Source organism: Arachis duranensis, chromosome 5, assembly GCF_000817695.3.
Source record: "Arachis duranensis cultivar V14167 chromosome 5, aradu.V14167.gnm2.J7QH, whole genome shotgun sequence".
Classification (NCBI taxonomy): domain Eukaryota; kingdom Viridiplantae; phylum Streptophyta; class Magnoliopsida; order Fabales; family Fabaceae; genus Arachis; species Arachis duranensis.
The window spans coordinates 102,002,697-102,019,086 of NC_029776.3; the positions used below are offsets into that span (position 1 = coordinate 102,002,697).

General features: G+C 34.0%; 1 protein-coding gene across 1 annotated transcript; it reads right to left on the reverse strand.

Moving 5' to 3' along the window:
• Positions 1-10,366: 10,366 nt before the first annotated feature.
• On the reverse strand, positions 10,367-16,189 carry LOC107491285 (serine/threonine-protein kinase STN7, chloroplastic). The gene is made up of 10 exons (XM_016112113.3): positions 15,634-16,189; positions 15,179-15,262; positions 14,661-14,780; positions 14,418-14,516; positions 14,014-14,182; positions 13,687-13,780; positions 12,286-12,379; positions 12,107-12,163; positions 11,314-11,727; positions 10,367-10,801 (listed from the first exon to the last, which is right to left on the reverse strand). Exons 1-10 carry the CDS (start codon positions 16,075-16,077, stop codon positions 10,634-10,636), a joined length of 1,743 nt encoding a protein of 580 aa, XP_015967599.1. The 5' UTR covers positions 16,078-16,189; the 3' UTR covers positions 10,367-10,633.
• Between the last annotated feature and the right edge of the window lie 201 nt (positions 16,190-16,390).

Genomic DNA, 16,390 nt, shown 5'->3' on the forward strand with positions numbered 1-16,390 from the left:
TCAAATTTATACAGTAAGCTCGACAACATAAACAAATACATATATTAATTAAATTTGCTAAAGTAGTTAAAGTCGGCTCAACAACATAAACCAATATATATAAATTTGAGTTTCATCATATATTCTAGTGGGAAAAAGGTAAGAACCACTTTCTTTGTATTTATGGTATTTTATGAAACCCTAGTATATTGAGAATTGTGTATATTATGTGAAAATAGTGTAGAGTGATATTAGAGGCACTATAAGTGATCATTAGTGAGGTTTAAAGTTAAGGCTTGGTAAAAATTCACAAGTGATCTGAGAGGCTTGATTTTGACTTTCAAGAGGTACGGTTTAAGTTTCATTTAAATACCATATAATGTAGTATGAAATTCTAGACTAGATGTCCCCTAGGACTAAGTTTGAATTGTGTATTTGGTTGGAATTCATATGTATAGTTGATGTGTTGTGACAATTGATGATTTGGATGAAAATTTTGTATTTATCTATAGTTGATATGTTATGGAAATTGATGATTTGGATGATGATTAAGTATTTATGAGTTATGTATTGAATTGATGGATATTGAGTCGGAGGCTATGAAATTGTGTCGGAAGTTGGAAAAGGTGACAATGGTAAGTTGTTGAATGTATTATGTGATTATGTATGAGTTTGAATGAAATTTGGATATTGAATGTGTGAAAATTTGGAATCGTAACACCCTAATATTCAAATATTTATGCTCGAGTCATAAGTCAATGATATTATGGTGGTACGACTCTCAGGTGGATCTTTAATATATAAATATAAGCTTAATTGAAAGGAGTATTAATCGAGAAGCCTGAAAAGAGTAAAAATAAAAATCGCGAAGATGCATCACTCACGTTTCGACAACAAAAAGATAAGGCGTGAAGTCAAACGTGATATACAAATAGAGGCATAAAGAAGAGTAATATAAGTACAGTACATGGATGTATAACATAAGTAAATAGTCACTAGTCGCGACCCGCGAAGTTTAGGTAGGATACAGTATAAAAGTATATGACAACAATATATTCTAATCTCTCCCAAAAGAAACATAAGAGCCTCTATAGGCAAGTTCAAAAGAGCTCAATACATAATATAAGTTCTTCAAAATAAAGGTGGAGAGATTCTAAGCAAAATATAAAGTGGAGAATGTAAAGATCTTCGCCATCTCTCAGACAAACCACAACTCACTTCTGAGCACCTGGACCTGTATCTGAAAAACAAGAGATATATACGGAATGAGAACCCCCGATCCATGGGTTTCCAGTACGGTAAAAGTGCTAAATAAATACAATGCACTGCAACAAAAACTCACTAAGCATCCCAATTTTCTTTTCACCAAGTATCCATCCTAGGTTCTCGCTAATCCATGAATAGGCAACTGTCATAAGGAAAAGATAAATCTAATTCATATCTTTCATGCTCTCCAAGTCTCCAACTCTCTAACTCTCCAACAAATCATAATTAGAATCATAAACAAAACCATCCCCAATTATTTTGTCTCAGCAATTCTATATCAATACATCATATTCCCACTTGGAGCAAGTGAATTCACTTCACTACGCCTACCCAGGAACTCAAATTATCTCATTCAATACTCATCATCATCATTCAATCACATCATCAATTCATCTCGTCAAGAACAGCCCTCAGCGTCCACCGACACCAGTATGAGGGGCCTCTCAGTTGTACAAATACAAGCAGTACAGGCAAGTAATACACAATTAAGGTACAAGTAGCGCATAATCAGGTAACATAGCACATATGATATAGCAATCCAAAGCAAATAGGAAAATCCAAACAATTCAAACATATGCACATGATGAATGCCTGCCCTATGGTTGATGAGTCTCATCTGTCGGTTATAAAGCCAACCCAACAAGTCCTGGTAGCTAACCATTAGACTATCCCTCTGTCATGCATCCCCAACTCGAGTTATACTCAACATAATTCATAATTCATATCCAACACCCTCACTGGTGTATATTCACAGGGGCGAGCTCATCCGGAACTTTCACAGTGTCCGACCACACTTACAACATAGGGTCAACAGAACCTCGGATCTCAACTTGGAGCTAGTGGAGCCGACCCACTGCATCTACCCAAGGAAATCTGAGGCTCAGATAGTTTCAATCCCAAATCATACTCGACTGGGAGCAAGTGGGGGCTAACCATTGCATCTACCCCAGGAGTCTCAAAAGCTCAACCTGGAGCGAGTGGAATCACCACTACTGACGCTACTACCCAGGCGCCATAATCTCTGACCCGGAGCAAGTGGGACGAACCACAACCCTTGCTACTACCCAGGCATCACAATCTTTAACTCGGAGTAAGTGGGACGAACCACAACCCATGCGTCCACCCGGGGAGCCTCTATACTAACCAACCTGGAGCAAGTGGGGCGCAACCACAACCCTTGCATCTACCTAGGAGGTACGTTCTCATATGCCCAGGAGGAACTAAGGAGGGGATCCTAACCTCCCACCATCTCGCTGGGGGCGATTTTACAATACCAGGAAGAACAAGGAAGGGGATCCTCACCTTCCTCCATTTTTCTGGGTCGCACTTCCGAGAAAGAGAGTTCAAGATAAAACAATCATTCAAAGCCATATTTTCATTTTCAGCCATAACTCAATATTTATCATAGCCATCTGGCTCATGGCATAACCAATAACAGCCAATAATCATTATCAAATACAGCCCTTTGGCTTACGGCATATGCCGCACTTCCCTCAACACCCATACAGTCATCATTAGTCATGAATCATCATTAATTCTCCCCTTACTTCGTTCACAAGTTACCACATCTCCTAGCCTATTTCCATTGCTAGGCATACTATAATTATTTAGGGCATAAAGGGCGAGAAAGGAGACTTAGAAGTCTGAAATTTGGCTTTGAAAACTCAAAATATCAACCTTGGGGTGAAAACCACGCGTGCACGTCGCCCACGCGCACGCATGGAAAGCCCAAAAGTACATCGACGCGTATGCGTCGCTCACGCGCACACGTGGATGGAAAAAAGCCAGGTGACACCCACGCGTCAGCCACGCGTACGCGTGGGTGCAGTTTGTGCCCCACGCACAAAACCAACGCAATTCTCAAACAACTCTCGGGAATTTGGCAGGGCAACTGATGCAGCACATCGATGCGTATGCGTTGGCCAGGCGCACGCCTCAATGGTGAATATTTGAAAATGACGCGTGCGCGTCGGCCACGCTTACGCGTGGGAGTGCGTTCTGCTAAAAGTTTTACTAAGTTAAAAAGCTGCAGAATTCACAGTTTCAAACCCCAAACTTCCAACACACATAACTTCTTCTACAAAATTCTTTTTCAACCATTTCTGAACCGTTGGAAAGATCATTGAATAAGATTTCATAAAAATCTAATTTTGAAGAATTCCAAACTCCGTGGATTGAGTTACGGACCGCCAAAGTTGGTCAAAAATAAGTTTTTACCCAAACATAGAAATCACCAATTTTTCCAATGTTTCCAAGCCAAATTCATTTTCACTCATCCAACTGACCACAATCCAATCGCATTCACATAATTGCACTAAACCAAAACCAAACCTACATCGTCTACACAATTTGACCCAAAACCATCAAATTCCACATTTTAATTCCTCAAACCTTATTATTCAATAACCAAACAAATTATTCACACATTCAATATCTAAAATCCATCCAATCACTTATATCATCACACAATACACTCATCAACTTACCTTCCTTACCTTTTTTCGGCCTCCGGCCTAAAATTCACAGCCTCCGGCCTAAATTCACAATTTAAATGCATATTCCACAAATCAATACTCATTATCCAATTCATCAATTTCTCAACACACCAAACATACAAAGCCACACAATCTTCAACTCAATTATTAAGTCACATTATATATCAACTATGCATATTAGCACCAACCATTTACACAATCGAAACTTAATCCTAGGGCATCTAGCCTAGGAATTCTCATCACACCACACGGTACTTAAATGAAACTTAAATTGTACTTCTTGTAGCCAAACTAATTGAGCCTCTTGTTTGGAAGTCTCTACCAATCTTAGCTCCAAGCCTCACCAAAGCTCCTCAAATAACACCAATCTTCCAATTGTGCACTAAAATTACCAAATACACTAACATAACCAATTTCACATATATACATTAACCTATAGGATTCATGAAAATGATAAATCACAAGGGTTTGAGCACTTCTTACCTTAACCCACTGAAGCTTGTGATAAATATCACCCATGGCTCATACTAGAGCACTCCTAAACAACCAAAATCACAAGATTTCCTCAAAACACAAACCAAATTTGAATTTAAAGAGAAAAATGAAAACTAGGCAGAGAACAGTGGATTACTCACAACAAAACTTAGATAGAATTGTAGAGAATGAGAAGAGCGATGCGTGACCGCAAACGGCTCGTCAATCAGAGTTCCGAAGAGAAAGTTATGGTGATTTGAAGATAAAAAAGAGTTAGGATTTTGATTTCCCTTTTCTCTCTTCTCTCTCACCGTGGAACACAATAATAGGGGGGAGGAACGATGCTGAAATGGCTTAATAAAGCTATATATATGTTGGGTCTTGGGATCACTTGGGTCCGGTTCACTTATTTTTGTTCGTTGGCCCAATTTTGGGTCAAAACCTTTAAGATTAACGCTCTAAATCGCACTTTAAATATTTCTACCTTCCCTAATTATAATTCCTAATTTCTTAACCTCATTTACTTATAATCAATTTTCTCAGCTGCAGTATCTAACAGATCTCAGCCGGTATTGCCGGTCAAAATTTCAGTGCGCGTTTTTACGTAGAAAACTATGTTTTTCGAATCAGAAAATTCACTGAATCCAAATATCATATTTAAATTACCAAATTTTGATTGCTAAATTTTCTAATCATTTTTGCTCATATCTAATTTATTATTTAATTAATTACGGTTAGACCGAATTTTACAGGAATGATTGATAGAATAGTGGAAATTTAGGATTTTGAGATGTGAAATTGATGAAATTGAGTTGAAATGTGTAAATGAAGTAGGTTTGAGTTTGATAGATTGTGAATGTGTGAATTGGAGTGATTTAGGGTCTTTTTGTTGATGTTAAAACTCTTTTTGCCTTGTGAATTTTTGGAAAAATTGGTAAATTCTATTTTGGTTAAAACTAATTTTTGGCTAATTTTGGCGGGCCGTAATTCAGTCCTCAGAGTTGAAAATGTTACAAAACTAGATTTTTATGAAAATTCATTGATCGATCTTTTCAACGGTTCATAAATGGTTGAAAAATGAATTTTGTAAAAAAAGATTTGAATGTTTGAAATTTGGGCTAAAAATTGGTTTTCTTAAGCATATAAGCTTTTTCATTGACTGATATGCCATGCGTATGCATAACTCATCGTGCGTAAGTGGGAGTCAGTCTCTGTCAACACCTATGCATATGTGAACATGGGCTGCGTATGCGACTTTGTCACGATTATACTCAAGCGTACGCAACACAAGTCATGCATACGCAAGCAAGCTCTACTGCCTAAACCTTCCGCGTATGCAAAGATGGTCAGCGTGCGTGAGTTTTGAAAATTTACACTGATGCGTATGCGAACATATGCATGCGTACGCGACCACCCTTGTTTTTCTAAAAAGTGAATTTTTAAGTTATTAATCATTCCTCGAGCCTTCTAAATTTTTATAAACCCCGATAAGAATATAGAGCCAGTGTAATTAAGAATAGAGGAGTTAGACATGAGAGTTAATAAAATGTGTTGGTGAATTGATAAGAGATGAACAAATTGTGAAATTGGTGTATGATGAGGAATAATGTGATGATGAATGGTAGGTGATTATGATGAAGGATGATGATGAATGAGTTTAATTACTATTAAATATGAATTGAGATGAGATCGATGGGGAGATTATTAATGAGATTGATAATAAGATTGATGATGATATTGATAATAAAATTGGTAATGAGAATGATTTTGATTAAAATATACCTGCCTGGCAAGATGTAGTGGCGTTGTCCTACTTGCTCCGGGTTTGGGTTTAAGCCTCCCAAGGTAGATGCAGTGGTTCGCCCCAACTTGTTCTTGGGGATACGCGCTTAGGGACTGTCTGGGGTTCGCTACCGGACATGTTGGGTTGGCTTGATAACCGACAGATGAGACTCGTAGGTCATAGGTTAGACATACATCATTTGCATATGTTTGAATTGTTTGGGTTTACTTAATTTTTTTCGATTTGCCTAATTGTATATGCTATATGACTATATGCTAATTGTTTTACCTAAATCTACTTGTGTACTATTTGTGATTACACACTTGAGAGGTCCCTCATGTTGCCGTTGATTGACGTTGAAGGCTGGTTCTAGTCTATTGGAGAGTTGTAAAAAGAGGAGAAATATTGAATTAGATTTAGACTTTCTTATGATAGTTGCCTAATTACTGATTAGTGAAAAATTAGGATGGATAAGATGAGGTATGGAGTTTAAGATTGCTTAGTGAGTTCGTGTTGCCTGATGCAGTATCTATTTGGCATTTTTACCGTACTGGAAACCCATAGGTTGGGGTTCTCATTCTGTATATATCTCTTGTTTTTCAGATGTAGGTCCTAGAACTCAGCCGTAAGCTATGATTCATTTGAGAGATGGCGAAGTTTATTGGACTTCTGTTTTACTTTTGTTTAGAATCTCTCCTCACTTATTTTAAAAAATTTATGTATATATTTATTTCTTTTGGAACTTGTCTTTAAAGGCCTTGATGTATATTTTGGGAGAGATAGAAAATGCTCTTATCAACTGATTTTTATTATTGTAACCCTAGCCGGCCTAAACTTCGCAGGTCGCGACTAGTGCTATTATATTTATGTTTATATATATCTTGTCTTTACCCTATTCTTCCTTAATGTTTTATCTTATCTTCGCTTTCCGAACGCGTTCTATCTTCTTCTCATCGATACGCAAGTGTTTCTATTTGTGATATTTCTTTTACTACTTTTCAGACATCTCGTTTAATAATTACATTCAATTATATATGTATTATAAATTCAGCTTGAGTCGTATCACCTTATTATCATTGATTTATGACTCGAGTATAAATATTTGAATATTAGGGTGTCACACAACTTCCCAGCCACCAAACCACCTCAAATTCCTCATGATACAATCTTGAAAACAGCACCAAACTTGGCTAAAACAGTTCGATTTTTCAGCAGCACCATGGAACCGAATTGTTTAGCTTAATAATCACCAAATTTTAGCATAAATAAAGCAGATAAACATTCAATTTCAAGTATCAAACATCACTTTATTATTCACACATCAAGAACACAATTAATCAATTTCAAATCAGTCAACCCTTACCTCTTGCTGCTGCCTCCAAAATTGGTGCACACACAAAGCTTCCTAGTTCACTTTTCACTTAGCTTTCAATCAAAACAAACTTTTAAATAATGGTGCACCTAGTAATCAAACCATCATTAGGGGGTTTAAAAAGGATTTTCTCATCTCTTTTGAGCTGAAAATGAAGCTTTCTTGATTTACAAGGCACCTAGACAAAAGATCTAAAGAGAAAACATAAAAAATATCTAGTTTAACCAAGTTTAGCCATGGCCGAACCAAACTTTGAGGAAGAGCAGCCATGAAACCGCAACATACCTTAGAAAAACCGGTATGGTTGTGTAGAGAATGAAGAGGAAAATACTTTAATCGGTTTAGATTTGTGGTGAGGGTTTCAGGAAGTGAAAGAATCAATCTTAAAGCTCATGAGTTCATGAAGTTTTCATGGAAGTTCCCAAGAGTTCCACGGCTGGGAGAAGAAGAAAGAAAGTGCTGGAATGTCACTTAAATTTGTTGCAAAAATATCTTAAAACGGATAATTACTAAAATTAGATATATTAGAACATAAATAATAACATATTCAGAGATAAATATATAAGTTATTAGTATAAATAACATTAGTATTATGATCATTATGAGAATAGAAAATTTATGATAAAATATTAGCATAGTTAAGTTCATCGAAGAGTGTTGGTAGATTTTGAATCTAATTATTATATTACTATCATAAAATATCATTATAATAAAATATTAATAATAAAATATTATTATTTAATAAAATATTAATTTCATAAACTATTATTATTTTATTTTTTGCGTATTTAAAATCAGCTCGTAAAATGGAGTCTAATTGTATACTTTAATTTTTAAAATTTCTAATTAAAGTGGTTTAAAAATGCAATTTTTTGCTAATTTAGTAACTAATGACATGACGAAGTATTTAATGATGTGCATGTGCAGTAAAAATGCCTATTTCACTAAACTTTCAGTAAAATTCTATTTGTCGAAAATTTCGTCATTACATTTGATCACTTTCCTCCATGGCTTAAATCATGGATTTCAATCACATGCTCTTTCTTCCATTACTTTTTTTCCGTTGCATTTTTTCTTCCATCTTCCTTTTTTTGGTAGTCGTTTTTTTTTTTTCTATTGTGTTTCCAGTAAAAACAAAATGGAGAAATAAAAATTAATGAAAACAATAGAGTTAAATGAAGGAATAAAAGAAAAAATAATTATTACAGTAGTTTAGTTTATGCTCTCTTTGAATATAGAATTTACGTGTTTTTATCTATGAATTTTTGTTTTATTTAATTTTATTTTTGTATTTTTGGTATAAACTTTTTTTCTGCTTGTTTTCTTCTAAGTTTTTTCTGTGTGTTTTTTAAATTTATGTATTTTCTTATTTTATTCCTTTTTAACATACAAGGATAGAACACCACAAAAGGATAAAGTAGAAAAATAATTGTTATATGAACGTAATTTATCTTTTTCCTAAATGTAGAATTTGTGTTTTATCCACAAACTTTGGTTTTTTCTTTTGAAGAAAAGATTATTATTCTAAATATTTATGTGTTTCTTATAAGAAATTTTGTTCCAAAATTGAAAAATATAAAAGACACGAAAAGTTAAATAACAAAAGATACATAAATTCATAAAGTTGAACACGGAACATAACTAGTCTGTCTATATTATCAGAGAGTAGAAATAAAAGTTGTGTTTGTGTATATCATCAAAGAGGAGGGGAAAAAAAAGAATTTTAGTATTGTCATCTACAATTTTAATGTTTTTCTTTAAAAAAAATTATGTTTTTTCTAAACGTTTGGTATAAGAAATTGTCGTTAAAATTAAAAAGAACTCATAAATACAAAATAGTTTTGTGAAGTTATACATAGAAATTTGTGAAGCTAAATACAAAATACATATATAGATAAAAAAGACATAAATTATTAGTTACAAAACACAAAAACTTTTCCTATGCAAACACATAAATTTCGTAGAAAAGAACTCATCCTATATACGTCAAACGTAAGCTAAATACTGAATTATGTTTTAATAAATACAGAAATCTAAAACTTCTATATTTTTTCCGTTTCTCTTCCAAAATTTTTGTGTTTTTTCGTTTATTTTTCTTCAAGAATTTGTGTATATTGTCAAAAGAATTTTGGATTTGGATCCTCTAAAGTTTGAATTTAATTCTAGAAAATAAAGTGTGATATTTCTATCTTTAAATAATTTCTCTTTCATATTTATTCTTGATCTCACCTATGAAATTAATGGTAGAAAGATAAATTATTCAAAGGTAGAAAGATCACATTTTATTCTCTAAAGTAAAATTCAAACTTTAGAGGATCCAAATTCAAGAAAGAATGTTGTGCTTCATTAAATAAGTTTCTATGTTTGAGTCAAAATAACTGTGTTTGAGTAAAACCGATTTCTTTTAAAAAAATTTTGTTATGACAAAAAATTTGTTTTAATTTCAAAAAAATTATGTTTAAGTAAAAAAAAATCATATTTTCTATTTATGTTTCTCTTGAATAATTTCTGTTTAGGATAAAAAAAATTATGTATTTTTACCTATGTTTTTCTTTAAGCATTTCTGTGTATTTTTAACATTTTTGTGTCTACTATCAAAAATTTAATGTGTTTTAACAAGAACAATGAAAGAGTACAAAAAGAAAAACGATAGAATACTATGAAAGATTAAAGGAAAAAATAATTGTTTCATTAGCTTAGCTTACATTCTCTCTCCATGCAAAATTTCGATATTTGTGTTTTTACCAAAAAAAGTAGCAACAAATTTATAAGAGTTATCATGAAAGGATAGAGAGGAAAAATAACTTATAGATAGAGCTTACCCTGAAGAAAAATGATAAACGCTAAATAAAGGGTTTACTTGATCCAATAGCCATCATTCTATGGTCTCACAACACCCTTACTATCTCGGTTCAACCAACAAGCACATTCAATTTAATGCAAGATCAATTCACAAAACAAATCACATATATAGAAAGAACACATACACAATTAACGAGCACAAAAATTTATCACACCCAAGCAAATATAAACCAAATGCGGTTAAAAGAATCCAAGCATGCTTGCAATTGCATCCATAAGATTCCAGTTAGTTAATGGCAAAAGTAATGTAGTATTCCAGTTAGTCTCGTGTCTTTTATTTTTAAATACACAACAAACAATTTTTTTTTTCTATCTGAACATTATAATTAATGTTGATATACAAACTATAGACAAAATTTTAAAAATAAAAAACTGGGCATATATAAAAGTATTTACAATTTCTCATTCCTCTCTTGGGATCCACCTGCTCCACCAAATGCTTTTCCTTCGTCTGCTGAGCTCATCCATACTCTCATTTAAGGTTTTAATGATTTTCCTCTGAAGTTTAAGTGCAGAAGCTAGAGCGTTTCTCTGTGCATTAGCCTTCTTCTTCTTCTTGGGTTCAATTTCCTATAAGGGAGGAGGGAAATACGTAAGACAAGATAGCAAATAAAAACTGAACTTTATACCACTGCTTAACATGGAGTTAAATAAGTGATTTACGGTTTTGGTGCCTATAAAATTTTCCTTGTGGTTTTGGTCCAAAAGTTTTCAGAAGTAGGCAAAATTGGACTCTGACATTATCCCACATACAGATCAATTTCTTATCCATAATTCGAAGTAGGTGGTTACTTCAATGAAGATGATATTATGAACTAATAGATGGTTTGACATATTTTACTGAACATGTTTGACTAAACTATATAATGATTCATAATATCATCTTTAAGTAGCCACCTTCAAAGGATATGTAACCATCTCACCTAGTTGATCTGTATATGTCGAATGCCGTATGGATCGATTTCACTTTTGAAAAATTTTCGGATCAAGACCACAAGAAAAGTTTTACAAAACCAAAATTATATATCGCTAATTTTAAACCACAAAAAGCTTATTTAAATAATGAAGAACATGATATATACTTTTAGTTCAAGGAGCTGAGCTTCAGTGAATCCACCATCCTTCTCAGTTCCTGATTTTGCCATTAGTTCAGTGACCCACTTGGCAGCTTCTCCGTAATCCTGCTGAGTCGCTCGTAAGAGCTGCAGCCTCAGATTTTGCATGAAAGACAGTGCCAACAAACCTTCTCTATCGAAGAAAGGATGAGTCAATGCGGCTTTTGCACTCAGCCTTTGCCTTGCTTTGTATCTAACCATTGATGTCAGAAGTTCCCATCCTATTCCACCATCTAAATCCAACAAATCAAAGCCCCTCCTAAGTTCAGGGCCACATCGAGGCTCTACGCTTTTTCTCCAAGTAACCAAGTCATAGTCGCACCTCTTTAATTGACGGTTGAATTGTATAAGGCCATTATCGGTGCGTAAACCCGGGAATGCCTATAAGAGAATAATGGTATAAAGCATGAGATATTTGAAATACCAGCTTTATCATATGGCACATTGAATTACTCGTCGTCATCGTTTAAATGTTTCCCCTAATTAAAAATCTGGTCCAGATATATGGAAAATTACCAACAAGGATAGCAACATTTCATAATAGATCAACACAATAGGATTTAACAAAAAGATGTGCATATGTATAAACAAAGTCTTTAACTTAAAGCTACTGACATAGTGACATGCAGTCTTCTATGTCCATGAGGTGATTTATAATGATTCATCTAACATTCATGTGAAATCAATTACAGAAATTGACTGATTAATTCCAGTAATAAGAACAGAATCCGTCACAAGTTCATCAATATTTGTTACTCACCATTTGAAGAAAGATCAGACCAGCACTATAGATATCAAATCTGTCGGGCAAATTCAACTGTTAGAAACAAAGAAAACCATCATGAGCAAAAAAGACATCATTAAATCATAAAGGAAAATACATAATATAAAATTATAAATGATCATTTAACTGCAGATGATTCGTAAGCAATATTTAACCTGCCATAAAACCGGTGAGAGTGCAGTTGCTACAGGAGCCGAGGGTGCAGATGGAGTTTGTGTGCTCATGATGTATTGCTCTGGTGCGGCATATCTGAGAGGTAAAAATCATAGAAGCCATATGCGCATTTTAGAAATACAATTTCATTCAAATTATTAGTACATATACATTTCAATTAAAGCTGTAATAAAATTTCATGAACTTTGAATTTCATCTACTTTAAATCTGTGTACATAAGGCATTAATGTAATCTCTCTAAATTTGTCTTTACAATTAATAAATGAATGTAGTTAGTCTGTGATTGCATAGCTTGTTGTTTCAGTAAGGATACTCCCAACTTTGATTGCCACTTCAAAAGGGATAAGAATGCATATTAATGAAACCTCAAATACATGAACAACCGAGACCTAATTTTCGACTTGCCTCAGTAACAAGCGTCATAAAAAACTCATATTAACTTGATGCCTTGAAAACAGAACTGATTAATTTGAGAGCTTGATTAAAAACAGAAATATACAAATAAATTCCAATAATAATCCAAACCAACCAAAAGAACATAGCAACAGTACTAGCTAGTATACGTAAACAAGAAATTAATTAGGATCATTCATTCATTTATCATTAATCCATGTACATCTGGATCTCAATTGCTAACAAGAAAATGCATATAAGAGCAAAGTAGAGGATTGCATTATTAGGGGCATAAAAGGAAACTCAGTTATAAGTTAGTTAGAGTGAAGTTAAGAGTTTGTTAGAATGGTTGTTAGTTGCTACACTTCATCTGCTGTGTATATATATCCTTGTATATCTTCTGCATGATACACATTGATAGAATAATTCAGTTTTTTAGCTCACAAGTTACAATAGTTTTCATTCCTTGCTATATTCATCTCTTGCTGCTAATATGCATGAAACAAAATGGAAAATCCACTTGTTTGAAAATTGGCAAACTCAAGAATTGCAGGAATCTGAACCAACAACCCTGGAGTTAACAGAATGAAGGAGAATCACTGACACAAAAACTGGACCCGAATCAGCCTTAGGTTCAAACTCCTTCAGCAATTAATTGGTCACATTCACTCTCTTATTTCAATATGGTGACTTGTTGGAATGAGAATGAGAATGAGTATGAGATGTGGGAACGGGGCCTTAAAGGAAATGAGGCAGAAAGTGTTGATGGCTTTAAAGAGAAATTTTTGAAATAGTTCATAAATAAAAAAAATAAAAGCTTCCATTTTCTAATTCCAATGAAAGAAAAATGAAAAGAATCCATCACTAAACTCATTAAGCATATCAAATAAAAAATTCCAACAGTAGATTTCTTTTCTTTTCTTAATATTTTTTCTCCTTTTGAAAGCAGGAAACGGTGCTATCTTTTTATCAAATGTCAAAGAAGATACCTTGGATCCAAGAGAAACTCCTTGGGAATATAGTTAATGCCAACTCGCAGATCTGCAGCAGCTCCAAGATCAATGATTTTGAATGTTCGCGACCCTGATCCCAGGATTAGAAAGGAAACAAGATCTTAATTTGGGGATTTTTTTTTCTTCTTGAAAGAAGGAGCTCAGCACAACAAAGTGCAGTTTATTACAAGGTAAACAATAACACAAAATAAAGAATCAATAAAAGACATACTAAACAAAAGAAACCCTGATCTTAACTTTGATTCTGAAAACTTTTTCATCGGGGAGGGAAAAAAATAAGATATGCAATGTTCAGATTCTTACCTTCAGAAAAAATAATGTTCTGTGGCTTAATATCCCTATGCACAATGCCAGTTGAATGAAGACCGTCTAATGCAAACAACAGTTGCCTCATGATTGTTTGAATAATTCTGTTTTCTCTTTCAACTCCCTTCGGCAAGTCCTGAACCTCACCCAGAATTAATGTTTCAACCTGCAATTTGCGGCACTAATCACTATGGCTGATACCGGAGACATAAGCATTCATGACTTACCAATAAAGCATAAAATTGAAGACTTTAATATGAACAAAGCGCATCAGAAACATAGTGAAATAATGAGTAAAGGCTACGGAATATTATTGTAATAATTTCCTACTACTTTATCAGAAAATTGTAAGGTTAATACTATTAAAATTGATGATTTGCATAAGTAACGAGATTACTAACATTGTATGGAAATTCTCTACTCTGCAGCAAGTCAGCTAGGGTAGCATCCCCTTCAAACCGCCATATAAGCCAGTATTCAGGAGCTTTCTTTGAAGAGCTCTGCAAATGGTTTGTGATTATGAGGACAACTGCTATAACTAAAACTAAACTGTGAACTTATGTAACTGAAAAATGTCTTTAATTTCTCCATACAACTATGATAGTGAAGTTCATCAAGAAGTAGTAGTTTTAATTGAGCAACACCTCAAGAAACCCGTATAGAAAATCTGCGCAGCTGCTTGCACAAGCTCTCCGTACACGCTCATTCATCCAAATTTCTACGGCACCATATTCAGTAGCTTTCTTCAAGACTAAGTCACCTTCCTTCCATTGAGAACAAAAATAGAAGCATAAGTCATACCAATACTATTCAAGCAATCTAACATTTCTAAATCTCACAGGTGCTGAGGCACATATGCCACTCATTTTTGTTTCTTGAAAGCATGATATTCATGAGCAATTAAACTTAAAATGACACTGATTTTCAAAAAAAAATCATAAACAAATGACATGGAAATTCAATGATATAGTAAAGTGCGCCATGAAAATGCAAGCAAGAACCAATTAAGGCAAAATAAACATAAGTGAGAAACTCCATTATTCTAGTAGAAACTCCATTATTCTAGTAGCTTCCAAATAGGCAGCCCACAAGCATCCCGCGTTAACATAGGATCTGCAAAGGGCCATAGTAGCTTCCAAATAGAATAGTAATTAATTAATACCTTTGAAGAGGGCTTGGACGGTGTTGCTCTATAAACTACTCCAAAGGATCCCTCTCCTAACTTCTTGCCCACAACAAAGTCATCCTGCCAAAAACAATAAACCAACGTCAGCAATAACAGTTACAATCAACAGCAGAAGCAATATTAACAATTAACCTATATGAACCAAGCATTGTTGAGTCATGACGCGATGAATCAAACAAGTAGTGGGTCATATTTAACATTTAAACCCTTAACATCTAAATATTTTATAGTAGCATTATCCATGGTGCACTCTAAGCTAAATGGACATATACTAAAATCAAAAGTAATGTAAATTCTTAACAGTAAAGTACTAATTAATCAACCATAATTTTTACTTCTATATAAGTAACGAAATAAGAGATATTATAGAATGAAAATAAGAATTGGCTAAAGTAACATAAAGAAAAAGAAATGAAGTTGAACTGAGTGACCTTTCTATAAGTGGGTCTGAACAATCTCTCAACAAAAGCAAGAACAAACATGTCAAAGAAACCAGGTGCAACCCCAGGTGTGGCCCAAAGGTAAGAGAGAGCACTCAAAGCAAGAACCGCACCAGGAACTGTAAGAGTCAACCCATTTGACTTTGGTAGTGTGCTCCTATAAATTATGTCCCCACACTCCATCACAGTGCAAGGGAGACCAACCCCAACACCCACAAAGAGGTTGTGAATGGAATCAAGAACCCATTCACTTCCACCACCACCACCACCTAATGCAAACACTTGAAAAGGAGGCTGCTTTCTACTGCTGCATGGTAGAGAAGAAGGTTTGATTCTGAATCCATGGCCCAGAAAGAGGGATTTGTTGTGCTTTGCTTTGTTTGCTTGGAGCTTTGTTAACCCTGCTCCTATTCCACTTGTTGCTACAGTGGCCATGCCAGTTCCTCAGTTTACACTTCCTGGCTTTGTGGTAGAAAAAATGGCAGAGAACTTCACTTCATTGTTTCTTTTCTCCTTCCGTTTTAGACCACAAGTTTCTTTTTTCATTTTTTGATTTCCTTTTTGTTTATTTTAAATTGCAAACACTAATATCAAATCAACAACAGTGAGGGAACAATTCATTTTTCTTTTGTTTTAACTTATTCATTATATACTTATCCTATTATTAGTATTATTATCACCGATGAACACAAAAAATTAATTATTAAATTAATTATTTATAAAAAAATATATATATTTAAATATAGAT